Consider the following 25,546-nt stretch of genomic DNA (forward strand, 5'->3'; position numbering starts at 1 on the left):
AAATACGTAAGGCGAGTTGCACAATAAACAGCCAGTCCTCGGCAGACTCAGGTGAAGCCAGATCTGCTGCTCTTTCGTGTGTGTCAGACTTCAGCCCTGGCAAACATAGCCTCCTCATGCACAGCGTCACTTCCGTGTGCACGTGAAAACTCATCTCCCTCCAACTATCCCTCCCCCCATGTATTGTGGGCTGATAACCTTTGTAAAATACAATAAAAATGAATTACTAGAAAAACAATCACATGCCTGGTTGTCCTGGAAATGTCCAAGTGCTACCCTGTTTCTCCGAAAATAAGACAGTGTCTTATTTTAAGGTGTGCTCCCAAAGATGCACTAGGTCTTATTTTCAGGGGACGTCTTATCTTTCCTGTAAGTAGGTCTTATTTTCAGGGAAACAGGGTAGAAAAGGTTCTAAGTGCACCCTCTAATTCTGTACTTACCTCCCCCTTGGCTTATAAGAAGCACCCCAGAGAGCAGTGTGGATTTTCAGAGCATGCTGGGCCGCCACACCCGCAGACAAAGATCCCAGCCTGGGAATGTGAACCTAGGAGAAGGATTCTGTGTCCCCCTTGCAGAGGGGAGGGAGGGTGTTGGGGATCCCACTCCTGTTTCCCTTATCCTCTGTCAAAGATAAGGGATGTCAGAGGTAGGGACCTGAGTGTTGACAACAGTATTGGAGGGTGGCCTCCTTACCTGGCCTGGGGTGGAGGAGAAGGAGGAGTTAGGGACAGAGAAGGTCTCCTCTCTTCCACCTGCTCTGGAATTCACCTTGCTTGCATCAGATTGCCCATCGCCCACTTCTGGCCCCATGCTATCCTCTGTGAGGACGTTCAGGGGCTTGAGGCTCTGGTTAGAGGTACTTCCAATGGGGGGCACCTGCCATTTCCTGGGAAGTCAGTTTAGTTTCCAGGGGCCCCAGGGCACAGTTATGGGTTTCATGGGCTGGAAGAAAGGAAAGGAAGCCATGGCAGCCCTGGCACATGCTCTATTGCTTCTCCCCCACCCACAGAAACCCAGACAAGGGCATCCAGTTCCTGATCTCACGTGGCTTCATCCCTGACACCCCCATTGGCGTGGCCCATTTCCTCCTCCAGCGGAAGGGCCTGAGCCGCCAGATGATTGGAGAGTTCCTGGGCAACAGCAAGAAGCAGTTCAACCGCGATGTGCTGGAGTGAGTGCCCCCCCACCCCCACCCCTCCTGGGCTCTCAGCAGGACCTCTGAAGTCTGGGCCAGTTCCTTAGTGCCATGCTCCCTCTAGCCCTTGCAACTTCCTGATTGGCCACAGGGTCCAGAATCTTGGTCTTTAGCTCATCACCCCAATAGGACTGTGCTGGGTCTGTCCTGGACCTTCACTGCCTGATGCACTCAGGGCCAGGCTCCCTCCAGGGTCCAGGGATACAGAGATGCTCAAAGGAAACAAAAAGCCCACCCTCCCTGCCACCTCCAGGAAAAGACTAGGGCTGTGTCTGTACTGGGCTCATCTTGCCTGGCTATCGGCCCTCCCTCCCCCAGAAATCCCCTCCCTGGCAAGGCTCCTTTTCATCTTTAGAGTCAGACCATGAAGCAGAAAAAAGAAGGGGCTATGCTGAGGGGTTTAGAGCAGGAAAATCCTATGATTCCATAAAGACAGATTAACCAACCACCAAAGAAAATAATTTTAAAGTACAATAGAGAGATGGGGGCCTTTGCTAGCGCTCAGCCTTGAGGGTGTGAGTCTTTCCAAACTATCAGGACAAGGGTGGTATCCCTGGAGCTGAACAATAGGGGCTTGGAGCCCTCCTCCCAGGGAAGGCCCTGCTCTGGCCTCTGTCCCCCTCCATGCCACTTCTGGCTTCCATTAGACACCCTCCAAGCTCACTTCCTTCAAAAAGGTCATTCTGTAGAGACCCTGCCCCTTTTTCTTCCCCTTCTTTCTCCTTGGGGACAATTAGCAGAAATGTTCCCAAGAGTCCTGGAAGAATCTTTCCCTTTTGTACTTGATACTGGAGCAGCCAGGGCCTGTGAGAGGATTTGGGAGCCGGGAAGTCACTGGCCTTGGTGGTCAGTGTCCCTGAGTGGGTGCAGAGACATGGCTTCTGTCTCTGAAGCAGTCTTGCTGCTGTGTCACCAAGTGTAGAAGTCCTTGCCCTCTGGGCTGTGTCTCCAGGCCTGTGGGGCGGGGTGGATTGTGTGAGGTGGAATAGTCCCCTCCAAAATCCCTGTTGCATCTGAGATGCTGAGTGCAGTTACAGGAGTGTGGGCTTGGATCCCTCAGGGACCTTGGAATCCCTGGATGGCTCCTAGTTGGGCTGAATTCCTTTCCTGCCTCTGACTCTTGTTGGCTTCAGACCATCTGTTGTCCCTTCCAGAACTGGTAGTTGAAGGCCTTGAGGAGGAAAGAGAACTGAGCAGTGCACAGGGTCTCCCTGGCTGCCCTGTCCCTTTCCCACCAGCCCTGCTGTGTGGGACCCTGAGGGGCTGCTCAGAGGAACTGAGTCAGGGTCCAGAACCCTTCCAGGACACAGTAAGACAGAGACCACATTTCCCTCCTTCCTTCCTTTTCCTACCTTCCCCTTTTGGCAGTCTCTGTGGCCTTCTCCTTCCTGGGAGCAGGGAGGTGCTGGGCCCTGCGGCTTCCTTCTCTCGCTGCTCCACCCCAGGCCCAGCTGTGTCTCTCTGCTCAGGGCAGAGGTGACTCTGCTCACTCACAGGCCCTGGCCCTGCTGTGTGTTTCCTCTGCCTTCCCCAGTGTGTAGCTTCCCCAGTCCTCTGCTCCTGTGTGTGTAGTTTAGGCAAATCTCTTCCCTCTAAGCCTCAGTGTCCCTGTCTGTCAAACGAGAATGCTGAGCAGCATGAAGGCCCCTCCAAGTCCTGTGATCTATCATCTTTCCCACTTCTAGGGCATTTGTAGCACCCTGGCATCGTGGGGAATCACCTGCCCTAAGCACTACGGCCATGCTTTGTCATCTTTCCAGAGGAGCCCTCAGGCTCCAGAGCAGTGCAGGATGCCAGGGTTCCTGGGGGAGGCTTGGGGTGGGGTGGGGATGAGGTGGCCTTTCAATGTTCATTCAGCAAATTGTGTACCTACTGAGTGTTGAGATTGGGGCTGTGCTAGGCCTTCTCTCTCTCTCCCTCTCTCTCTCTCTCTCTCTCTGTGTGTGTGTGTGAGAGAGAGAGAGAGAGAGAGAGAGGAGGCACAGCTCAGGGTCTCAGGAACTTATAGGTGTTGATGGGGGAAGTGGGGGAGGCCAAGGGGCTGCCAACTGGTACCCTGGGGTGGGCAGAGCTAAGTGCCAAGCTGAGCCTTGGTCCCTTGTGCCTCATTCTGCAGCCAGATGGACCATGGGCTCTGAGGCAGGCTGACTTGTCACCACAGAGAGGACCCCTGTCCCACCCCGAGTCTGAGGGTTGCTTATCTCCAGGGTGGTGGGGGCCTTCCTCTGCAAAGATCGGGGGACAGATAGAGAGTCAGGAAAAGGCAGGCTGTAGCAGGGGAGCCAGGATGTTCCAGCTAGCCTGGAACCTTTCAGAATCACTGCCTCTTCCTTACTTTCACCAGAGAAAAGACACACACTAACTGAGCTTCCCACTGCCATTTTCCCCAGGCCTATAAGGGTTCGTTGGGATTCTGCATGACTCTCCTGCCCCTGCTGGTGACATTCAGCGAGTAGCATCCATTCTGTACAAAGCTGTTTGCCTAATAAAAGGACATAAGTGAGCCATCACGTTGGAGACTGAGGTGGTGAAACCACAGCTCTGTCCAAGAGGCAGCCAGATGGGGCAGGTAGAGGCCAGAAGCCCCTGTCGGGGCAGGAAGAGGGCAGGACAGGAACAGCATCCTTGCAGTGACATTTGCTTCCAGAGTCGCGCCCTCAGTGCCCTTGGAAGCTCCTGTCTCCATCCTTTCCTGTCTCATGTCCACAGAAGACACACCCCAGGCAGGAATACATTCTGCCAGCATAGTTGCATGAGCCAGAAGGCATCTGAGCTCTCAGGGCCACACCCACCCCAGCATCCACCAGTCAGGTTTGCTGTTGGCTTGCTTTGTAAAGGAGAAATCAGCTGTTTCCTCATCAGTGACGTGGTGATAATAATAGCAGGCTCAGATGAAATCAGTGTCTCAAATGCGCATGAAGTGTGTAACCAGGACCTGACACTTAGGGAGTTCTCCATAACATCAGCTGTTTCTATTATTGTCTCCCTGCCTTGAAAGCATAAGCATTAGCAGCCCTGTCCCACTGCCCCGACACAGGGGCACCTTGGGTCTGGTTTGAAGTCAGGTCTCCTCAGCAGACAAGAACGTGCTGGGACTTGCTGGGCTTTTGGGGAAAGGAGGCAGCTCACTCCTCCTGTGGTCAAGGAGGCCCCTCCTGATGCTGAGAGGAGGCAGGCGGAGGCAGGCCTGACTGTAGGAGGCAGCCACACTTGGCATCCTTGAGCTGGAAGCATCTCCCTCTTAGCTTCCACACGACTGGGAAATTGGGCTCTGCTCTACTTCCTTCCTGAAATGTTTGCTTCAGCAGGTTTGAAGGCCAGCGGATGGGGAGATGTTCCACGCTGGCTATGAGTGGCCTCTTTTCTGGCCTGAATGATTTTTTTCCCCAGTGTGACTCATAGGCACACGGAGGGCATTGCGTCTACCGTTTCCATGAACAGGCATGGAGGGCGGCTGTGGGGCTGGGCTGCCGGAAGACGGTTTCCTGGGTGTCCCTTCCCTCCTCTCCATCTATTCCATCCTTTGATAAATTCTGAGACGTGTTAGAGTTTGACGTTTGGGTCAGATTTCATTATATCATTGCCATGGAGATGTGTTGGCCAGAGTGTAACAGATTTGTTCTTCTTAGAGGACATTTAGAAATGAAGACAGATTGTCAAACTCAGCAGTCTGGAAGGCTCTGGTCTTTCATTGCTAGGAAGAAATGATCTGGGAACGTCCCGCCCATGCCACTGCATGTCATCTCAGAACCGTTTCCTTTCTCTTCAGGAGTTGCCATAGTGGGAGGAAGGGCAGGCTGGGCACAAGCAGGGATAGAAGACTGGGGTCACCCCCACTGCTTTGAAGACTTTCCCTTGCCACAGCCTGGAGGAATGTAAGGAGATGTTCCCTCTCAAAGTGGTGCCTTTGGAAAGGCCTCGGCCCTTCATCTCTCCAGTACCCCCTCCCCACAGATAAACAGGGACTCTCCTGAGTCATGAGTGTTCTCCTGTATCTGAAGACCTTGGGACCCCAAAGGTAGGTGGCTCAGTCCAGAGCTAAGCCTCCCTTTGGCTGTGCCACCTTAGCTTAGAAATTGGGCTTTTATACGCATGAATATTCCCACCCCCACCACCTCCTGGTTATTCAGCTCCAGCTCAGGACGGGTCTCTCTCCATCCTTGTGAGATGTACAGTTGTGCCTGCAACTGGCCTCTGTTAGAAGGGGATTTCTTGGAGGGGCTCCCAGGGAGTCATCATCCACTATGCTTTTTGAGGAGGACCATTAGTGACTGAGTGGGCCATGAGACATGATAATGTCAGCTCTCTTGTATCAAGCATTTAGTGTGTGCCAGCAGGCACTGTCCCAAGAACCTTACATGCAAAACCTCGTTCCCCCTCGCAGCAACTCTGTTGGGGAGGGCTGTTAATCTGTACCAGCAAAGGCACTGAGGAACAGAGAGGTTGAGTAGCTTGCCCACAGCCACAGAGCAGATCAGGGGGAGAGGTCTGAAGCCAGGCTCTGTTCCCTGTACCCTTAACCCTGCACCATCGGTCTCTGTTCTGCATCCTAAGACAAGCATGGTCTGAATGCGTTTGTAGTCCTCATCAGTCCCAAGTTGTGAATCATGGTGCTGGAAGACTCCATAGGCAGTCAGGTAACCCAGCCCTCTCATTTTGCTCAGACAGAAATGGAGGTCCAGAGAGAAATAATGGCTCATCTCTTGGCCATTGGCAGAAGAACTGAACGGAATCAGGGACTACCCCTTCCCTTGACTCAGCTTTATTTGCTGTGGCATGATCCTCCCTCTTATTCAGGAAGAAAGCAGAGCTAAGAAACCGATTTATAAGTCTCAAGAGGTCTGAGCTAGATTCAGTTTCCTCTTTCTGATATGTGTATATTTAAAAAGCTGTGGACAGCTGTCTAGTGATGCAGTTCCAGGCAGAGTTAAGTGGTGGTAAAGTGCAGAGTCTTCTTAATACCTAAGCCAAGGGCACTTTGTACCCCCTGACTCACCTAGCTTGTCAATCCAGAGTAGGTCTCTAGAAACATAGTGAAAATGGTCATTTATTAAGTCCTATTGTACCAGGAACTTTATACCCATTATTTCTTTTTAAACTCATATAAGCCTACCCAGTGGATATTATAGGTAAGAAAATGAGACACCACAGGGCCATGTAACTAACAGCTCAGTGGTGGGAACAAGGTGCAAACCCAAAGGTGTCTCACACAGAGCCCTGGCCTCTGCCTGCCTGCCCACTGGTAGTGGCACAAAGCAGTGCTTCTCAAAGGGAGCTCCCGGCCAGTAGCACCGGCAGCACCTGGAAGCTTTTTAGTGATGCAAACTCTCCGTCCCCACTGCAGGCCACTGAATCAGGAACTCTAGCGGCAGGGCCAGCAATCCACGTGACAGTAAGCCTGCTGGACAATTCTCACACATGCTTCAGTGTGAGAACCCCTGGCACACAGGGAAACTGCTGGGCCCAGCAAAAGACAATCATGCCATGCATCCACATCGCCTCCTAATTTGTATAAGTGGTTTGCTCTTAGTTCTTTTTCTTTTTGCATCTTTTTTTTTTTCAGATTAATATAAGGGTACATACAATTAGGGTACATTGGGTACATTTGTTAGGTAAACTCCCAAGTTGTGAAGAGTCTTTCACCCACGAAGTGTGGCATACACCCCTTTATTATACCCGATAGGTGAGGGCTTACCACGCTCTAGACCCCTCCCTTCCCTTTGTTGAATTTAAATGTGTTTTTCTCTCATGTGGGCGTGTCGTTGTTTATCTCCTAGTTTCACATTAGTATTGAGTACATTGAATGCTTGCTTTTCCCTTCTTGTGATACTTTACTTAGGAGGATATTCTTCTAATCCTTCCAAGTAAATACCAAAGATATGAGGTCATATCTTTGTGATTGTGAATTGAGCTGCACTTAAAGATTGGAGTTGAGCTTAATTCTTTTGGCCCCTGAGTCTTCAGCGTGTGACTGGTAGCATGGCCGATGCCCCTCATATAAGATCTTCTTTGTCCCCATGTCATCATCAGGAACACCGGCAGGTCCTGCCTCAGTTTCCCCCCCTCTTCTGTTTTCTTAGCCCCATTGCACTTTTCCAAAAAGTCTTGACTTGTTGAGCATGTTATGAGTTCTAACAAAAATAACTCTCTGGTGGATGGAGATATTGTTAATTGAATGGTATGAGCCAAGAACTGCAGGATAATAGCAGGGTTTCTATATCCCAAGGCAATAGGCCATTTAGTTTTCCATCCTAATCCTCAAATGTGGACACAGTCTCTCCCTGGAGTATAAGCTCTTACACTCTTCTTCCCAGGCTTCAGCTAGGCCTTCACCTTTCAGATTGTTGCTATCTCTTCTGGCCAATTAAAAATCCTTACTGTTACCATTACCTGGTGGCAACTGCCAAACTGTGCTTCTATCTTCCAGACACTGTCGTGCTAGCACAAGAAAGGGGAAAAAAATTGAGATGACAAAATTCATTCTGATCACAGGCTTGTAGGATGCTTCATTTCCTTGCACCACAAACTGATTCCAGGCACAGATCATTGTTATCAAGCAATTTTATGCAAGATTGTACCTGTTTCTACAGCTGCAGGAACATCTGTGCTTATGTTTCCCCAATTCTGATGAGGCATCAGCCACGGCCCCTGCAGAGACCCACAGGAGAGAGAGGGAGGCCTAAGCAGGACCTGCTCACCTGTTAGCCACTCACCCATCAGCGTCCCCTCCTCTCCCGAGTCAGGTGCTGCCCTGTGCTGGCTGCGTCTGATCAGGGCCACTGTGCTGGCTTTCCCTGCACACACACACACACACACACACACAGGGGCGTGCACCAGGTCTGGGGCCAGCTCCAGATGATCTTGGCAAAGCAGGCTGAGCAACCCTGGCCCCTGGTAGACCTTGCAAAGGCAAAGGCCCCTGAAGCTCCTTCTCCAGCTGCCCATATGCGCAGGGCCTGTTCATTCACTTTTCCATTAATCTCGCAGTCACTTGTCCTACTGAACATTGGTTGAGTTCCTGCACACACTAGGGATGCAGAGATGAAAAGAACTGCCCATCCTGAAGGAGCTCCTTTCCAGTGGGGAAGACTGGAATGTTCTGACACAGGGAGATCCCTGCAGTGGTGAGCAGAAGGCATGTCTCAAGTGCTGTGGAGGTCTGGGAAGACCCCTAGAGAGGCTGAGAGCTAAGCATAGAGCTGGGTGGCGGGGAGGAGGACCAGCATGCACGGAAGTGTAAAGGCATGACGGTGAGACTGCAGGCTGGTACCCAGCAGGGAAGGGGCAGGAGAAGCAGGGAGCTCACAGGGCCAGGACTATGCTTGCATTTCTGAGGATCTTGGGATTCACACTAGAGATGTGGGAAACAACTGAGTTATAAGGAGAGGCATGAATCAGGACCAAATGAGCAGCCTAGAAGGATTGCTCTGAACAATGGTTTGGGGGCTATTGCTGTGACAATCATGGTGAGAAAGGATGTGGCCCTAAACCATGACAGTGGCCATGGGAGGGGAGAAGGAGGAAGAGCCCAGAACCCTGGAGGAGCAGCAGGGCTGTGACCAGCACAGGACGGAGCAGAGGCAGGAGAAACCCTAACTAGCTGAAGGAACATCTCACACTTCCCATGTCCAAAACCGAAGTCTCCATCTCTCCCCTCACATGTGCGCCCACCCATCAGCACTCATCTCAGAGAAGAATCCCCCAGGCCAAGCTCTGGGCTGCGTGGTTGACTCCTCCTCTTCCTCACTGACCACGTCCTTTCTGTCACCCCATCTATCATCTCTTGATGGCTCATTCAGCTCATCTCCACTGCTCCTGCCTCAGCCCAAGCCCCTTCTCACCTCTGGCTGGGACCTGTGCAGTAGCCCACAGCCAGGCCCTGCTTCACTCTCGTTCCTGCTCCTCCTGCTCTTCATCCTCCCCCAACAGCCAGAGAGCTTCTCAGAGCAAACTGGATCATGTTGTTCCTCTGGTCATTTGTTTCCCATTGCATTTAGAAACAACTCCAAAATTCTTGTGACCCACAAAGCTGACAGACTGAGTCCCTGCCCACCTGTCCAGCCCCATAGTGGCTGTTCTCCCCATTACTGTCAGCACTGCAGCCTCAGGGGCATTTTCTGGGTCCTTGACAGTCCTTTGCCAAAGGGCCTTTGTGTCTATTTCCCCCCTACCCTGCCAGAAGCTCTTCCCACTCCTTCCCTCGGCCAACTCCTTCTCATCCTCAGGTCTCAGCTCAAATGTCATGTTCCCAAAGGGGCTTTCCCAGACACAGCAGTGCAAAATATGCCTCAGCTTCGTCCCTCATAGAACCCTGTCCTTTCCCTCTGCAGGACTTGTCCCAGTTATAGTTAAAGAATTATTTCTGACCCTATGTTTCATGCCTGTCTCTCCCACCAGGACAGAGACCACGTTCGTGTTACTTGCCACTTACCCCAGGTCCCTAGCACAGCCTGCACACAGGAGCCATGGGTGCATGTCTGTTGAAAGAAAGAAGGAAACCCAGCCAGCCACTGTGGAAGTCAGAAACAGCCCAGGAAAGGGGTAGGCAGGGGGTCAGGGACACGGCCTGGCTATGGGCTCTATGTACCCAGGCCAGCCCTGAGCCCACTGGTGACCCACAGCCTCTGTGCTGAATGTTGAGGTATACACCAACAGTCATAACTCTGCAACTGTATCCAGTTGCTCTCTCTTGACACCTAACAGCCCACCACCACCCACCTAGGTGAGACAGCAGCCTGCAGAGGGAGATGCATTGGAGCAGCAGAGAGCTGGCGAGGGCGGCACATGTGCAACCTGCCTGGACCAGGGCGTGCAGCAAGGACAGAGATGTGTGCAGTCCCCCTGCAGGGCCATCTCTCCTCATACGGAATAGAAATTATAGGATAATGGTTAATATTGCACAGGCCTTTGAGAAGACTAAGTTATTGCACTCATAATGAAGTACTGAGAGCAATACTCAGGAAAGACTCAGGTGAGGACCTGCTACCCGGGGGATAGCACTCCCATGGCCACCGCAGGAGTACACACAGGGTTTAGGTGGGGAGGGTCCAGCCGCTGTGCTGTGGGGGTAGAGCTCACCAGCCCAGGAAGCCAAAGCCTGCTCTTCCTAGTTGGGGGAGGGGAGAGGGGCAAGCCCTTTCGTGTCCTTAGTTTTGCTTTCAGTAAAATGGGAAGATAATGCACCACAAAAGAACAGCAGGAATGTGCAATTTTGTTCACTTAAAGGTGATCGGCAAGGAGAGATGGTCGACACTCTTCTCCCCATGAGGGTTCCAGAGTGGCAGGGAAGAAAGGAAAGGGAGAGATTTGGAGTAGATGGAGGTAGATAATGCAAAATATGAGAAGCAGCAGGATAGAGCGGGGAGAAGGGAGAGACAGAAGAGGGCGAGGTGCAGGCTGAAGCTGCCACTTGGGAAGTGAAGAAGGGATCTAGCTGGAGAGGTAAGGACTGCAGGTGCCTGCGGGTGACAGGACTGAGAGCACAGTCCTGCTCCCAGCCACCCTCCCCAGGAGGATGCAGGCCCTACCAGGAAGGCAGATGATGATGACCTGGGAAGGGGGCGGGGAGAAGCTGCCAGTCATCATGAGCTGTGTCTGAAACCAGCTAGAAGTGCTCGCACAGTCACCTGCCCTCTGCTCGGTGGGAGCATCTGCACTGCTGAAAAGAGTGACAGTGGCTCTCTCTGCCTCTGGGTCCTTGTCAGAGAATGCCAGGTGGGAGGGTCCTGAGAGGGCACCTGGTCCAGCTCCCAGCTCTGTAGCAGGAGGTGGCCTGTCTTGTGGAGGAGGGTCCTGTCTTTCCCCTACTCAGCGTGAATCCTCCCTTCTGGCTGGGGCTGTGGACAGCACCCCAGGACAGCACCCCCTCACCAGACACTGCTGCCCATGGTGGCAACTGCAGGGAATGAAGCAGGAAAATGGGAGGCAGGGTGGGTCACACAGGCGGGGACCACATCTCTCTGCCTCCATCTACCCCTCCCTCACCTCCACCACTGCTTATAGCCAGTGGGGACATGTGTGCCCCTGAATGCTACTGCCTGTTGGTCTGTGAGTTCCCGGGTTCACATTTTGAAAGCCTCCCATGGGCCAGGCCCCCTCATACCCTTTCCCCCAACTCAGCCATTGGTTTTTGCATTTTAAGAATCACTTGGAGAGCTTATAAAGAATGCTGATTCCAAGGGAAAGGGAGGGAGGGAGAGAGGAGAGAAGGAAGGAGGGAAGAGGTCCTCAGGAGTATTTTCTAAGCTAAAATGTTTGTTCCATCCCTCCCTTTTGGGGGCTCTTTATATTGATTCAACTCTGTTGAGCATTCTGCTTTCTATATTGTGAGGTGCATTTTGCCAGGCCCAAGCTTTCAGAAAAGTATATGTGGAGATTAGCTGGTTTCATTCTTTGGATGCCCCAGTTATAGTCACCATAGCTCAGAAACAGATCAAGTATAAGGACCTTGAGTTTAATTGGAGTAAATGACAAAATATCCTAAGAAGTATTCCATTCAATTTAGCACTTGGGTAGTATTTTTAGATATACCTGTAAGTCATTTCTTACCACTTCCACAGTTGTTGACAGTGCTTAATTTAAAATCAAAATAAACAAATTATTGAGAGGTTTTTTTAAAAAATAATGCTGGTTCTGAGACCTTGCCTCCAAATGTTCTACCCTAATCTGTTAGATCTGGGGTGGGGTCCAGGGATCTACATTTAACAAGCCACCTCTGATTCTAATGTGAGGTCCTCAGGACACACCAGAAGATGTTGGGTGGCAGCCCTCCAGACTCCACCCCCATCTCCCCTGGGCCCTGACTGATGTATCCAGCCCAGTTCCATGGCAGCCTCTCCACATGGCTGCTCCTCCCAGATCTGGTCCCTGGCTGCTGGGTCTTGGCTCATTACTGGGGCTTTTAGCCACAGCCCTGAGTAAGCGAGTGAGTGGCTGCCTGTCACTTGCGTGAAAAGCTGGAAACTAGGTCACCGCGCCTGGCTAAGCAAATCCCACCCTCTCTAGCTGCTCTTGTCACCTCCTCCCATCGCCTGTCCCCATAGTGCACTGGGCCACTCAGTACCCACCCCGGTTACTGCAGGGCAAGCCCTGGTCCGAGCTCTGGGGTAGAAGGTGCAGGGAGAGAGGCCTTGAGAGCAACACAGATGCGGGAACCCCTCAGGGTTCAGGGCCCACATGAAGAGAGCAGGGGCAGTGTGGGGGCTGGGAAATAAGAGATGGTGGTGAGTCCTGGGGAGCTGCTGATGCCAGACTGGAGGGACCAGGGTCCACTCTGGGATCCTGCAAGGATCCAGGCCTCTTTTGGCCAGGGTTGGGCTGCTTGGGCCCACTGCACCCTCCTGAGCCCCACAAGGGCAAGGACCCTGGGGTGAGAGGTGCTCCAGGCTGACACCCACCCAGTCTATACTAACTGACCCTTTCTCTGTCAGTGCAAGGTGAAGGTGACAGGGCCCACCAAGAAGTCAAAGCAGCATCTTGCCTGCTGGCCCAGAGGCCTCTGCTACCCAGCCACCTTCTCAGATACACAGACATCGATGTCACCTCCACTCCAGCCCCACCCTGTCACCTGCTCACTCTCCAGGGCTGAGCCTGAGAGGAGCAGAGTTTGGCTCACAGCCTGAAGGTGGCTGTGAGCGCTGCCTTTGGGGATGTAGGGGAGGAAAGCAGCCCGAGCTCCCTCCTAGCCCTCCTTCTTCTCTAGAGTCCCCTGACCACTACTCCTGTGTCATCTCCCTTGCTTTATCCTGCAAATTGACAGCAGAACTTGTGTCTCTGAGTCTTCCAGGCAGTGGGCCAGTGGCAGCTGGGGTCATAGAGGAAACGGGTCCTTCTCAGAGCTCAGCCCGCTCCGCAGATGTTTCCTGAGTCCTCGGTGCACTGGGCTCACAGTGGTGGTCCCGAATCATGCTCTGTGCAGGGCGGGCAGCTGATTGCCCAGGGATGTGACACGGCTGCAGAGTCTGCCAGGGACGATGGAAGCAGACAGGGCATGCTGGCCTGAAGGGGGCAGCATTGGGGCAGTGTGGGGGCCGGAAAGGGCCCGCCGAGAGGAGACTCGGGTGGGGCGTCGGGGCAGAATGGGACACAGGAGACGCCAGCTCCGGGAGCTGCTGGCACAGTACACAGCTCACCACCTCAAAGACACTGAAGGGAAAGCTGGGCTCAGGGGATGTGAGCAGGAGGGGCTGCCAGCTGGACCCTGACCCCAGACCCCACGGCAGGAGGGTCCAGGCCAGAGCCTGCTTAGCTGGGTGGGGGCCTGTGACCCCTCCTCCTCCACTCACTGAAGCGGGGCATTCAGAGGCACCCCCAGGGTGGCGGGGGCATTTCACAGGTAGAAAGAGGGCTTGGGAAGCAGGGACTCCCGCCTCCTGCCTTTTCAGAAGAGCAAACCCGGGCTCAGAGAGTGAGGCAGCGAGCCAGAATCACACTCAGTTCTGTGGGCGAGCCAGAGCCAGGACCTGGCCCTGCCTATCACACTGTCCCCTCACATTAGGCTAAGTTTGTAACTTACTCTTCAGAGGCCATGGCCTTCCTACCACAGCCTCCCCTCCGGGCAGGGGCAGCTAGAGAGAAGCAGGCCAGGGCTGGAGGCTTGGCACCCTCACCACAGCCACAGGACACTACAGGGAGAGTTCAGTCCCCTGGAGACCCAAAGGGGGAAGAGAAAATTCACCTGGGGAGAAATACGGCCTGGTAGCAGAGGTAGGAGGCCTCTGAAAGAACAGGAGAGTAAATGTGTCTCTTGTCTTATTTACTGTTAAGGCTTTGTTTGACTCTGACATTCTCTGAGCTTGAGAGGAGAGAACGTGGGATTTGGGGCTGGAACATCTGAGTTCAGCCTTTACCTAGCTCTGTGGCCTTGGCTGCCAGCTGACCTCTCTGGGCCTCAGGTTGGGCTGTTAGGGACCTGTCTCGCAGGAACACTGTGTGGGATGAGAGGAGATGGTGCCAAGTGGTGCTCCTGGGTCAGTAAGGAGCCCACAGGGTAGGCAGCCTAGGACACCCATCCCCCCTGGCTGGTGGCAGGGGCCAGCGGGGTGGGTGCAGGGGAGTTGGGGGGCCAACTGATCCTCACACGCCTCCCTCTCTTGCCCTCAGCTGCGTGGTGGACGAAATGGACTTCTCCAGCATGGAGCTGGACGAGGCTCTGCGAAAGTTCCAGGCACACATTCGTGTGCAGGGGGAGGCCCAGAAGGTGGAGCGGCTCATCGAGGCCTTCAGGTGGGCCCCTCCCAGCTCCATGCCAGACTCCTCCAGACTCCCAGGGTGGGGAAGCAGAGCTGCTGTGTGCCTGGGGGCAGGAGATGCTGGAGAGTCAGTTGGGAGCTCCTTCTGGTGTGGCAGGAGGGTGGGCTGGGGAGAAAGGAGGGAAGGCAAGTGAAGGGGCAGACGCCTTGGAGCTCCCCAAGCTGGGAGCAGCCCTGGCCCTCCAGGAGGCTACAATGCACTTGGCCCATCTGTGAGCAGATCTTCATTGAGCCTCTGTGTGAAGCTGGTACTTCAGGGCATTTGGGAATGTGCCACCAGCCTGTCCCTTCAGTTGGGAAGAGGACCAGGGTACAGGGAAGACAGTGATCTCCCTGGGCCTAACACCCCTAAGGAGCTGGGATACCCCGCTTTAGCCCCCATTGCTAAAGCCTGGGGTGGGGAGGGCTCAGCGTCCACTCTGTGCATCCCCGTGACAGCCAGCGCTACTGCATGTGCAACCCCGAGGTGGTGCAGCAGTTCCACAACCCTGACACCATCTTCATCCTCGCCTTCGCCATCATCCTCCTCAACACTGACATGTATAGCCCCAACATCAAGCCTGACCGGAAGATGATGCTGGAGGACTTCATCCGAAACCTGCGAGGTGAGGAGGCAGGGGCAGGGGATGGGGTAAGGCCATCGCTCAGGCCCTGTCCTGTCTGTGCACTGTCAGTTCTGTGAGTCTGACCCCTCACAAATTGTCACCTGCGCTCTGGGGCTGGTCACCAGGCAGGCTGGGAATGTTGCTTGCGTGCCAGGTGTCTGGGGAATTCCCTGGAGCCACTGCCACTCTTCTGCCAAAGCAACAAAGGCCCATGGCCAGTGCCTCTTGCCCTCCATAGAACATCCCCTATTGGTTGACCTCTAGGACCCTGGCCCCAGAGCTGGTGCCTGGGTGGCACCAGTCCTTCCCACTCCACAGGTGCAGGGAGAGCCAGGGGCAGGGCCTTCAGGGACAGGGACCATTCAAGTCAGCCTTGACTACAACTTCACGGCATCTCCTGCCTGATCTTTTTCTAATCAGCAGAAAAGATTTGGATTGCTCCTTGCCTGGCAGGATGTGTGCTCAATTGATTTTTTTCAGCCTTTAAAAAATCAAAGTTATACATGCACATAATTTAATAAAGTCAAATAATTCTACAAAGCTTAGTACAGAACAATTTTTCCTTGCCCCTCTCACCAGAGGCAACCACTTTCAACTTCCTTAGCTACTCATTTTGCTTCCTCTGTATTAGTAAGTCACATGCTTCTGCTGTTTTTCTTCCTATTCCTTTTCTTACTGGTATAAAACACATATGCGTGAGGTGTATAAATGTGAGAGCTGTGTAATCACACCAGATCTAGGTCTGGTCATTTCCATCTCCTTGCAACACTCTCTCATATCCCTTCCCATTTAATACCATGCCCAAGAATAATGACTATCCTGATGTCTGTCACCCTGGCTGAGTTCTGCTCATCCTCAAGGTTCCTCTGAATGAGGTTTCACAGTGTAGATGCTTGGCATCTGGTTTCTTCTTCTATTGTTAATTAGTTCTAATTTTAAGCATTATCCATTCATTTCCATTTTAGAATACAAGGATTTACCTCTCTTTCATTCACCTTCCCCAGCCCACTTCCTCTAAAATCAGTCTTCATGTTTTTAAGGCTATGCAAACATAATCTAAAGCTGACTCTAGAAGCATATAATGATTACAGTTCCTTTCTATTTCTATTTTCCTTGGAGTTAATACCTGCCTTCTTTTTTCATGTGCAGAGTTGTCTGTGGATCTTCCCGTAAATCACCCAAATTTTTCTCCTAAGTGTCTAGTTCCTCTCAATACACTTAGGCCTGGGAAGTTCTCCCTGGTCCTGCACATCTGGGCAGCCACGGGGCCAGCACACACTGCCTTCCTGGGCCCTCCCTCCTCTGGCTCTGGGATTGAATTCCCAGTTCCTGCATGTTCATATAGCTTCTTCATTTTTTGTTTACTTTCCAGAGAAAGGCACATTAGATACAAGCTTTTTAAGAACTTGCATTTCTGAACATTTCTTTTTCACCCTTGATTGGGAGTTTGGCTGGGAGTAGAATTCCAGTCTGGAAACATGCCAGCCAGAGTTTGGGAGGCATCACTGCATCGTCTTTTAGCTGCCATTCCAGCTTCTCTGGTTTGTATGTTATTCTTTCTCTCTCTCTGAAAATTCATTGGTTCTTCTGTTTACACTTTGTGTTCAGAACTTTCAAGATGATGCGCCTTGTCGTGATTCCTTTCATCCAGGGTGCTCAGCGCTGGGTTGGTTTTTTCAGTGTAAAAACACATGTCCTCGACTCCTGGGAGGTTTTCTTAAATGTATTTGATCCTTCTGCTCTCTGTTTTGTCCATATTCTTTCTTTAAAAAAAAAAAATTTATCATTTTCTTTATTATTTTTTCAAAATACTAAGGGGGTACAAATGTGTGTTACCTGGACACATTGCATAATACTGAAGTCAGGGCTTTCATTGTGCCCATCATCAGAATAGTGTTCATTGTCCCTGATAGGTAAGTTTTTAATCCCTCACCCCCTCCAACCCTCCCTCCTTCTTGGTTTTCAATGTTCTTTACATCTCTTTGTGCCCATGTGTGCCCAGCAATTAGCTCTCAATCTTTAGACAATGCATGTGATTTTGTTTTTCCATTCCTGAGATACGTAGGATGATGGCCTCCAGTTCCACCTTAGTCGTGCAAACGACATTATTTCACTCTTTTGTATGGTTAAGTAGTACTCTATGCCATATACACCACATTTTCTTTATCTACTCAGTTGATGGGCACTTAGGTTGATTCCATATCTTTGCAGTTGTGAATTGTGCTGCAATAAACATTTAAGTACAGGTATCTTTTTGATAAAATGACTTCTTTCTCTCGTCTCGGTGCCCATAGCACATGGTTATGGCGCCAGCCACATACACCCAGGCTGGCGGGTTTGATCCTGGCCTGGGCCAGCGAAACAACAATGACAACTGCAACAAAAAAATAGCTGGGCACTGTGGTGGGCGCCTGTAGCTCCAGCTACTTGGGAGGCTGAGGCAAAAGAATTGCTTAAGCCCAAGAGTTTGAGGTTGCTGTGAGCTGTGATGCTACAGCACTCTACCCAGGGCGACATAGTGAGACTCTGTCTCGAAAAGAAAAAAAAAAAAGACTTCTTTTCCTTTGAGTAGATATCCAGCATTGGGATTGCTGGATCTAATGGCAGGTCTACTTTTATTTCTTTGAGGACTCTCCATACTGCTTTCTATAGAGGTTGTACTAATTTGCAGTCCTACCAATAGTGTATAAATTTCTTTTTCACCACATCTATGCCAGCATCTCTTGCTTTTTGACTTTTTAATATTGTCATTCTGACAGGGATAAGGTGGTATCTTAACGCTTTTAATTTGCATTTCCTTAGTGATGTGCTCATTTATTTATTTATTGGCTTTTTGTCTATCTTCTTCTGAAAAACTTCCGATCATGCCTTTTGCCCACTTTTTGATGAGGCAGGGTTTTTTTTTCTTGATGGTTTGTCTGAATTCTTTGTAGAATATTAGCCCTTTCTTGGATGTATAGTTTGCAAATATTTTCTCTCATTCTGAGGGTTGTCCTTTTACTCTGATGATTATTTCCTTTGCTGTGTATAAGATTTTTAGTTTAATTAAGTCCCATTTATTATTTTTGTTGTTGCTATATTTGCCTTCAGGATTTTACTCAAAAATTCTTTGCCTTGGCCTGTATCTGGAATAGTTTTTCCTGTGTTTTCTTCTAGAATTTTTAGTTTCATGCCTTACATTTAAGTCTTTTATCCACCTTGAATTAATATTTGTCTGTGGTTGAGAGATGAGAGGGGTCCTGTTTCACTCTTCTGCATGTGACTATCCAGTTTTCCCAGTACCATTTATTAAACAGAGCTTCCTTTCCCCAGTGTATGTTGTTGTCTGCTTTGTTGAAAATCACTTGGTCATTGCTGTTTGGTTATATTTCTGGGTCTTTATTCTGTACCTTTTGTCTATGTCTCTACTTTTGTACCAGTACCATGCTGTATTAGTTACTATAGCCCTGTAGTATAATTTGAAGTCAGGTAATGTGATGCCTCCAAATTTGTTCTTTTTATTTAAGATTGCTTTGGCTATTTGGGCTATTTTTTTCTCCCAAATGAAGCTTAGAATTATTTGTTCTACATCTGTGAAATATGACATTGGTATTTTGATGAGTTCACTGACTATGCAAATCACTTTGGGTAGCTCAGACATTTTTAACAATGTTGTTAAATGTTATGTACCAGTCCATAAGCATTGAATGTTTTTCCATTTGTTCATGTCATCTGTGATTTCTTTCATCAGTAGTTTACAGCTCTCCTTGTAGAGATCTTTCATTTCCTTGGATAAGTATATTCCTAGGTATATTATTTTCTTTGTAACTATTGTGAATGGCATTGAATCCTTGATTGACGCTTAGTTTGAATGTTACTAGTATACAGAAATGCCGATTAGTGTACATTGAACTTGTAACCTGAGACATTGCTGAATTTTTTTTTTTTTTTTGAGACAGAGTCTCACTTTATGCCCTCAGTAGAGTGCCATGGCATCAGAGCTCACAGCAACCTCAAACTCTTGGGCTCGAGCAATTCTCTTGCCTCAGCCTCCTGAGCACGCTGAGACTCAGCTGGGACTACCACAGAGCCTGGCTATTTTTAGAGATGGGGTCTCGCTCTTGCTCAGCCTGGTCTTGAACTTGTGAGCTCAGGCAATCCGTCTGCCTTGGCCTCCCAGAGTGCTAGGATTTCAGGTGTGAGAAACCATACCTGGCCTTGCCTTTGCTGAATTTATTTATCAACTCTGCGTCTTTTGGTGGCGTCTTTGGAATTTTCTAGATATAAGACGATATCATCAGCAAAGAGGGGTGGCTGACTTCTTCTTTCCCAATTTGGGTGCTCTTTATTTCTTTCTCTTGCTTGATTGCTCTGGCTAGGACTTCCAGTACTTGGTGACAGTGGGCACCCTAGTCTTGGTCTAGTTCTCAGGGGGAAGGCTTTCAATTTTTCCCATTCATCATGATGTTAGCTGTGGTTCAGCTTTTAGAATTTTGAGGTGTGTTCCTCCTACGCCTAGTTTCTTGAGGGTTTTAGTCACGAAAGGATGCTGAGTTTTATCGAGTGCTTTTTCTGAATTTATTGAGATGATCATATGGTCTTTGTTTTTGCTGCTGTTTACATGATGAATCATGTTTATTGATTTCCATATGTTGAACCATCCTTGCATGCCTGGGATGAAACACGCTTGATCATGGTGAATTATCTTTTTGATGTGCTGTTGAATTAAGTTTGCTGGTATTTTGTTGAAGATTTTTGCATTTATATTCATGAGGGATATTGGTCTGTAAGTTTCTGTTGTGGTTGTATCCTTTCCTGGCTTTGCTTTCAGGGTGATACTAGATTCATAGACTGAGATAAGAAGGATTCCATCTTTGCAATTTTATGGAATAGTTTCTATAGGATAGATGCCTGTTCTTTTTTATAGGTCTAGTAGAATTTGGCTATGAATCTGTCTTGTCTGTACTTTTTGTTGTCGTTGTCATCGAGAGATGTTTTACTTCTGCCTCACTCTCACTGCTCATTATTGGTCTGTTTAGAATTTCTATTTCTTCCTGATTCATGCTTAGGAAATTGTGTATTTCCAGGAATTTATCCATTTTCTCTAGGTTTTCTAGTTTGTGTTCAGAGAGGTTTTTGCAGTATCCACAGATGATATTTTGTATTTTGATGGTATCAGTTATAGTGTCTTTTTGTCATTTCTGATTGAGCTTATTTGAGTGCTTTCTCTTCTATTTCTGGTTAATCTGGCTAGTGGTCTATCAAGTTTGTTTATCTTTTCAAAGAATCATCTGTTGATTTCACTTATCCTTTGTATTTGGTTTTTCTGGGGGGTTGTTTCCATTTGATTTGGCTCTGCTCTGAGCTTTGTTATTTCTTTTCTTCTGTGGCTTTGTGTTTGGTTTGTTTTTCTGTTTATAGTTACTTGAGATGCAACATTAGGTTGTTAATTTGTGATGTTTCTGTCTTTTTGATGTAAGATTTAGGTCTATGAATTTTCCCCTTAGCATTGATTTTCCTCTTTCCCACAGATTTTTGAAAGCATGTGTCCTCTTTGTTGTTCAGTTTGATTTGATTTCCATCAAAATTTCATCATTGATCCAAGGATCGTTCAGTAACAGGCTGTTTAATTTCCATGACACTGTGTAGATTTTAGCATTTCTCTTGGAATTGATTTATAGTTTTATTCCACTGTGGTCTGAGAAGATACATGGAATGCTTTCAATTTTTCTGCTTTGCTGAGACTTGTTTTATGGCCTAAGATATGATCAATCTTGGAAAATGTCCCATGTGTGGATAAGAAGAATGTATATTACATAGTTTGGGGATAGAATGTTCTGTAAATGTCTGTTGGATACATTTGTTCTAGAGTCCGATTTAGGTCCAATGTTTCTTTCTTGACTTTCTGCTTTGATGATATGTCCAGTTCTACTTATATCTTTGCTTAGATCTAGTAGGATTTGTTTTATGAATCTAGGAGCTATTGTGTTAGGTGCACATATATTTATGATTGTTATGTCCTCTTGTTGAATTGATCCCTTGATGATTATATGATAACAATCTTTGTCCTTTTTTGCCATTATCAATTTAAAGTCTATTTTATCTGATATGAGAATGGCTACATGTGCCTGCTTTTGGTTTCCATTTGCATGGCTTTTTCCCCCCCATCTCTTTAACTTGAGTCTGGGCTAGTCCTTGCAAGTTAGATTGGTTTCTTAGAGACGACATATAATTGGGTTGTGTTTTTACATCCATTCAGCCAATCTATGTCTTGTCAGTGGGCCATTAAGACCTTTCACATTCAGTGTTAGTATTGATATGTGGAATTCTGTTCTGTTCATCATGCTGACTGATACTGTGTTGTTTTGCTTTCCCTCTTGCGTTATTGTTTTATAAGTGGTGTGAGCTTTAAGTTTTGTGTGTTTTTACTCTGGTGGGTATCTATTGTACTGTTCCATGTATAGTCCACTTCTGAACATTTTCTATTGGGCAGGTCTAGTAGTGAAAAATTTCCTTCATTTTAGCTGGGAATATCTTTATTTCTTTTATCATTTATGAAACTTAGTTTTGCAGGATACAAAGTTATTGGTTGATGGTTGTTCTGCTTAAGATTAAAAATGGGGCCACAGTCTCTTCTAGCTTGTAAGGTGTCCACCTAGAAATTGGCAATTAGCTTGGTGGGGTTTTTTGGTAGGTTAGCTGTTACTTTATCTTGCAGCTTGAAGAATTTTCTCCTTCATTTTTACTTTAACCAAGTTGACAACTATTAATATATGTCTTGGAGATGTACTATTTGCTATGAATCTTCACATCATTCAATGACCAACACATATCTGGATATCTGAATCTCTGAAAAAATCAAGCTAGGTTGACATTCCCAGGAAATATCTGAATCTCTGGTGATACCAGGAAAATTTTCCTCAATAATTCGCTTGAATAAGTTTTCCATGCTTTTTACTTTTTCTTCTTCTACCTAAGGAATGCCTATAATTCTTTTATTAGCTCATTTTACATAGTCCCATATTTCTCCAAGTGATTGTTCATTATTCTTTATCCTCTTTTGTGTATCTTTGATTGAATGGCTTTGACACCTTTGTCTCCAAGCTCAAAATTCTTTCTTCTGCTTGGTCTAACCTGTTGAAGATTTGTGCTGTATTTTGAAATTCCCTAAATGACTCTTTAATTTCTTTAAGTGCTATTGCATCTTTACTTATGTTGTCTCTTTGGTGACTTTTTTTCCTTTTTCTGTTTATTTATTCATTATTTATTTTGCTTCTTTGTATTGCTTTTCAACTTTGTCATCAATCTCATTTATCTTATTTGCTACACATATTCTGAATCCCCTTTCTGACATTTTGACAATTTTGTTTTTGTTGGGGTCCATTGTTGTAGATCTGTTGTGATTCTTTGGGAGTGTCGACCTAGCTTGTTTTTTCATGTTTCCAGAAATCTTTTACTATTTTCTTCTCATCTAAAACCTCTTCTCTCCCACAAAAAAACAAAAAACAAAAAACAAAACAAACAAACAAAAAAAACTTAAACCTCTTCTCTCAGCTCAGGGAAGATAGGCTTGCAGTGTACCTATTTTCCTTTGCTGGAACTCTCATACTTAATGAGAAGAAGAAGTCCCTAGATGGTGCTTTTGTGTCCTGCTCCAGAATATTGACCTGTAAGGAGAAGGAAAGAGAGAGACAGAGAGCCTATAAAACAGCTATTCTGCACTGCTCCATTCCTCTGTGATTATCACAGTCCAAGCCAGTGCTGGAGGGTCTCTATGCAGAGTAGTGGGTTGGTGCCCAGGCCAGTGTTAGAAGCTTTGGCAAGCAGCAGGTTGAGTCCCTCTCTACAGAGGCAAGAATTGTGGGAGATTATTCTACCTAGGTCTCCCTGTGTGGTGGTAGTGGCAGCTGGATGAAGCTATCTAGGATCTGGCTGCAGGTGTTGGGGCTGCAGGCATTTACTCCATTAAGGTCCAGGTACAATGGTGGTATGTGGCTACCAGGTCTGTGACAGAGCATTGGATCATAGGGGTGAGTCCCACCGGGCAGAATATAGGGCAAGGCTACAAAGCCAGAGGGCAGCATGGAAGCTACAGGGCCAGGGCCACAGGGCCAGCCACCATCACAGGAGCCATGGGGCAGGGCCAAGGCACCAGGCCATAGGTAGTTAGGTCTCTCTCCCTGCATGGGTTCCCTCTGAGGCAGTTGTGACAGGGCTTCTAAGGCAGCATCAGCAGTGCCTGCTCTGTTTGAATCCCCCATTGTGTTGAGGGTGGGGGGCACTTGGCTCCCCATGATGGGGCATGTGGGAATGGAACATCTGTTCTCCCTGCTCCCTCCTTGGTCCAGCAGGGGTGATGTGGAGGCAATCGGAACAAAGCCAAGCCCTGTGTGCTTGGACCTGGATCCAACCTCTTTGGACCTGAGAGCTCAAAATGGCATTAGTTACAGTGATTCTGTGGTGCCCACTCTTCGGTGCAGTATTACTGCACAGTCTCCCAGTTACCTGATATGTCTGGAGGTTTGTGGGGTTTAGAGGCCTTCACAACTTGGGTCACAGTGGAGGGGGAGTCCCCGGGTTCCATCCTCCTGTTCTTCCCCATGTGTGAACACCTCCCCCACACATGGGGAAGAGGGGGTACCTCCCCCAGGTACCTTCCCCAGGTACCTTCTCCATCTCCCTCACCCCCTTCACTCTTAGTGCTTCCCTGATAATATACAAGGCTGTCTCCAAGAGGGTCCACGCACAGGTGGGCATCTATTTGCAACTTTTGATCCTCTCCTTTACAGTGGTATGAGCAGGCTGCTTCTAGTCCACTATCTTGGCCCACACACCTTTATAAAGAAGTTCTTTATAAAGAACTTCTTACACACACTTCTTTATAAAGAAGTTGAGCCATCTCCCAGGTGTATGTGCCAGAGGCAGAATGTTCTCTATTTCATAAGATACTTTAAATTTCACTTTAATTTTTTTTTCTCACCTGAAATCCTATTTCTTTATCTAGTCTTCTGTGGCAGTAAGTGCCTCTCATGCCGAATTTTAACACTCCTTCAGGCACAGTGTAACTGCTGTACCCTCTGTCTTGAGCTCCTATTATTCAGTTGTTGGATCTCCTAGTTTAATATTCTAACTTTAATAGTTTTCTATATACCATCTTTGTTTTTTTGCTTGACTTGCTGGAAGGTGTCCCTTGTCATTATCTTTTAAGCCTCTTACAGATTTTTCATTCCTACTGTCATATTTTTCATTTTCAATAGCTCTCTTTTGTCCTGTACATGTTTCTCTTTTATAGTATTTTATTCTTTTTTTTTGTGTGTGTGGTTTTTGGCCGGGGCTGGGTTTGAACCCGCCACCTCCGGCATATGGGACTACTCCTTGAGCCTACTCCTTGAGCCGCAGGCGCTGCCCCCCTAGTATTTTATTCTTGTTTTATGGATGCAATATCTTCTCCTATCTCTTTGAAGATATTAATATGGTTTTGTTTGTTTTAGTTTCTTCCTACTTGCCTCTATTTCTTTTGGGTTTCTTTTCCTGTTTTTACCCATATTTCTATCTCTTTTATGTTAGAGACTTTTTAAAATATAGTTAACAAAATCTGGTTGTCAATTCATATATAAAAGGAAGGCCAGGCACAGTGGCTCACATCTAGGCCTTTGGGAGGCTGAGGCAGAAGGATCACTTGAGGCCAGGAGTTTAAGACCAGCCTGAGAACATAGGGAGACCTTGCCTCTACAAAAAAATTAGAACAATTAGCCACATATGGTAGTGTGTGCCTGTAGTAACAGCTACTCAGGAGGCTGAGGCAGGAGGATCACTTGAGGCCAGGAGTTAGAGGTTACAGTGAGCTATGATGATGCTGCTACACTCTAAATTGAGGCAACAGAGCAAGATTCTGTCTCAAAAAACAAAACAAACAACAACAACAAAAAAAAAAACAGTGAACCACTAAAAAGCTGATTAAAAACTCTGTGAGCATGGGTGGGGGTTGCCGACTGGTGGGCTTTCCTGGAGGGTGATTTAATTAGACCATTTTATTGGGAGATCCCTACTGCAGTATCTTTAGATATTTCCTTTTGTGCTAGTTGATTACCCAGAAGATAAATGTCCAATCTGCCACCCAGAGGGTATGATTCTGGGTGCCAGAGTTGTGAGATCTTTGTGAGAAATGGAGTTCAGGAGTCTCAATATACAGACATCAACTTGATTCCTATTTTCAGCACAGACTCCCACCCTTGGCCGATGTTGGGTTCCCCAGCCAAGAGTTCAAGGAGATGAATACCGGTCTTCTGCTAGAGCAAAGAGGGGACAGAAAAATCTAAGATCTTTATATCTGAGTTTAAACCTGTTTTCCTATTCCCAGCCCACCTTCACCTCCACTTTCAGAGATTGCTGTTGTCACCAGTTCCGAGTCCTTTGGTGGTTCTGTGGTGTGCCAGTGGCTTCCATTGTCTCTGCTGCCTTAGGTCTAAGTTTTCTCAGGCTTCCTAATTTGTCCACTCATTCATCCACTTTCCAGG

At 48.2% G+C, this 25,546-nt stretch overlaps 1 protein-coding gene across 9 annotated transcripts in view; it reads left to right on the forward strand.

The window, feature by feature from the left end:
- IQSEC3 (IQ motif and Sec7 domain ArfGEF 3) overlaps positions 1–25,546 on the forward strand; it is a 103,307-nt gene that overhangs the window by 61,602 nt on the left and 16,159 nt on the right. For all 9 annotated transcript variants that reach the window (XM_053557454.1, XM_053557455.1, XM_053557458.1 and 6 more), the window contains 3 exons: positions 1,010–1,171; positions 14,297–14,419; positions 14,884–15,050. In XM_053557454.1, coding sequence (XP_053413429.1) covers positions 1,010–1,171; positions 14,297–14,419; positions 14,884–15,050 — 452 coding nt within the window. The remainder of the gene's footprint in view (positions 1–1,009; positions 1,172–14,296; positions 14,420–14,883; positions 15,051–25,546) is intronic.

The sequence above is a fragment of the Nycticebus coucang genome, chromosome 12 (genome assembly GCF_027406575.1).
Source record: "Nycticebus coucang isolate mNycCou1 chromosome 12, mNycCou1.pri, whole genome shotgun sequence".
Taxonomy (NCBI): Eukaryota; Metazoa; Chordata; class Mammalia; order Primates; family Lorisidae; genus Nycticebus; species Nycticebus coucang.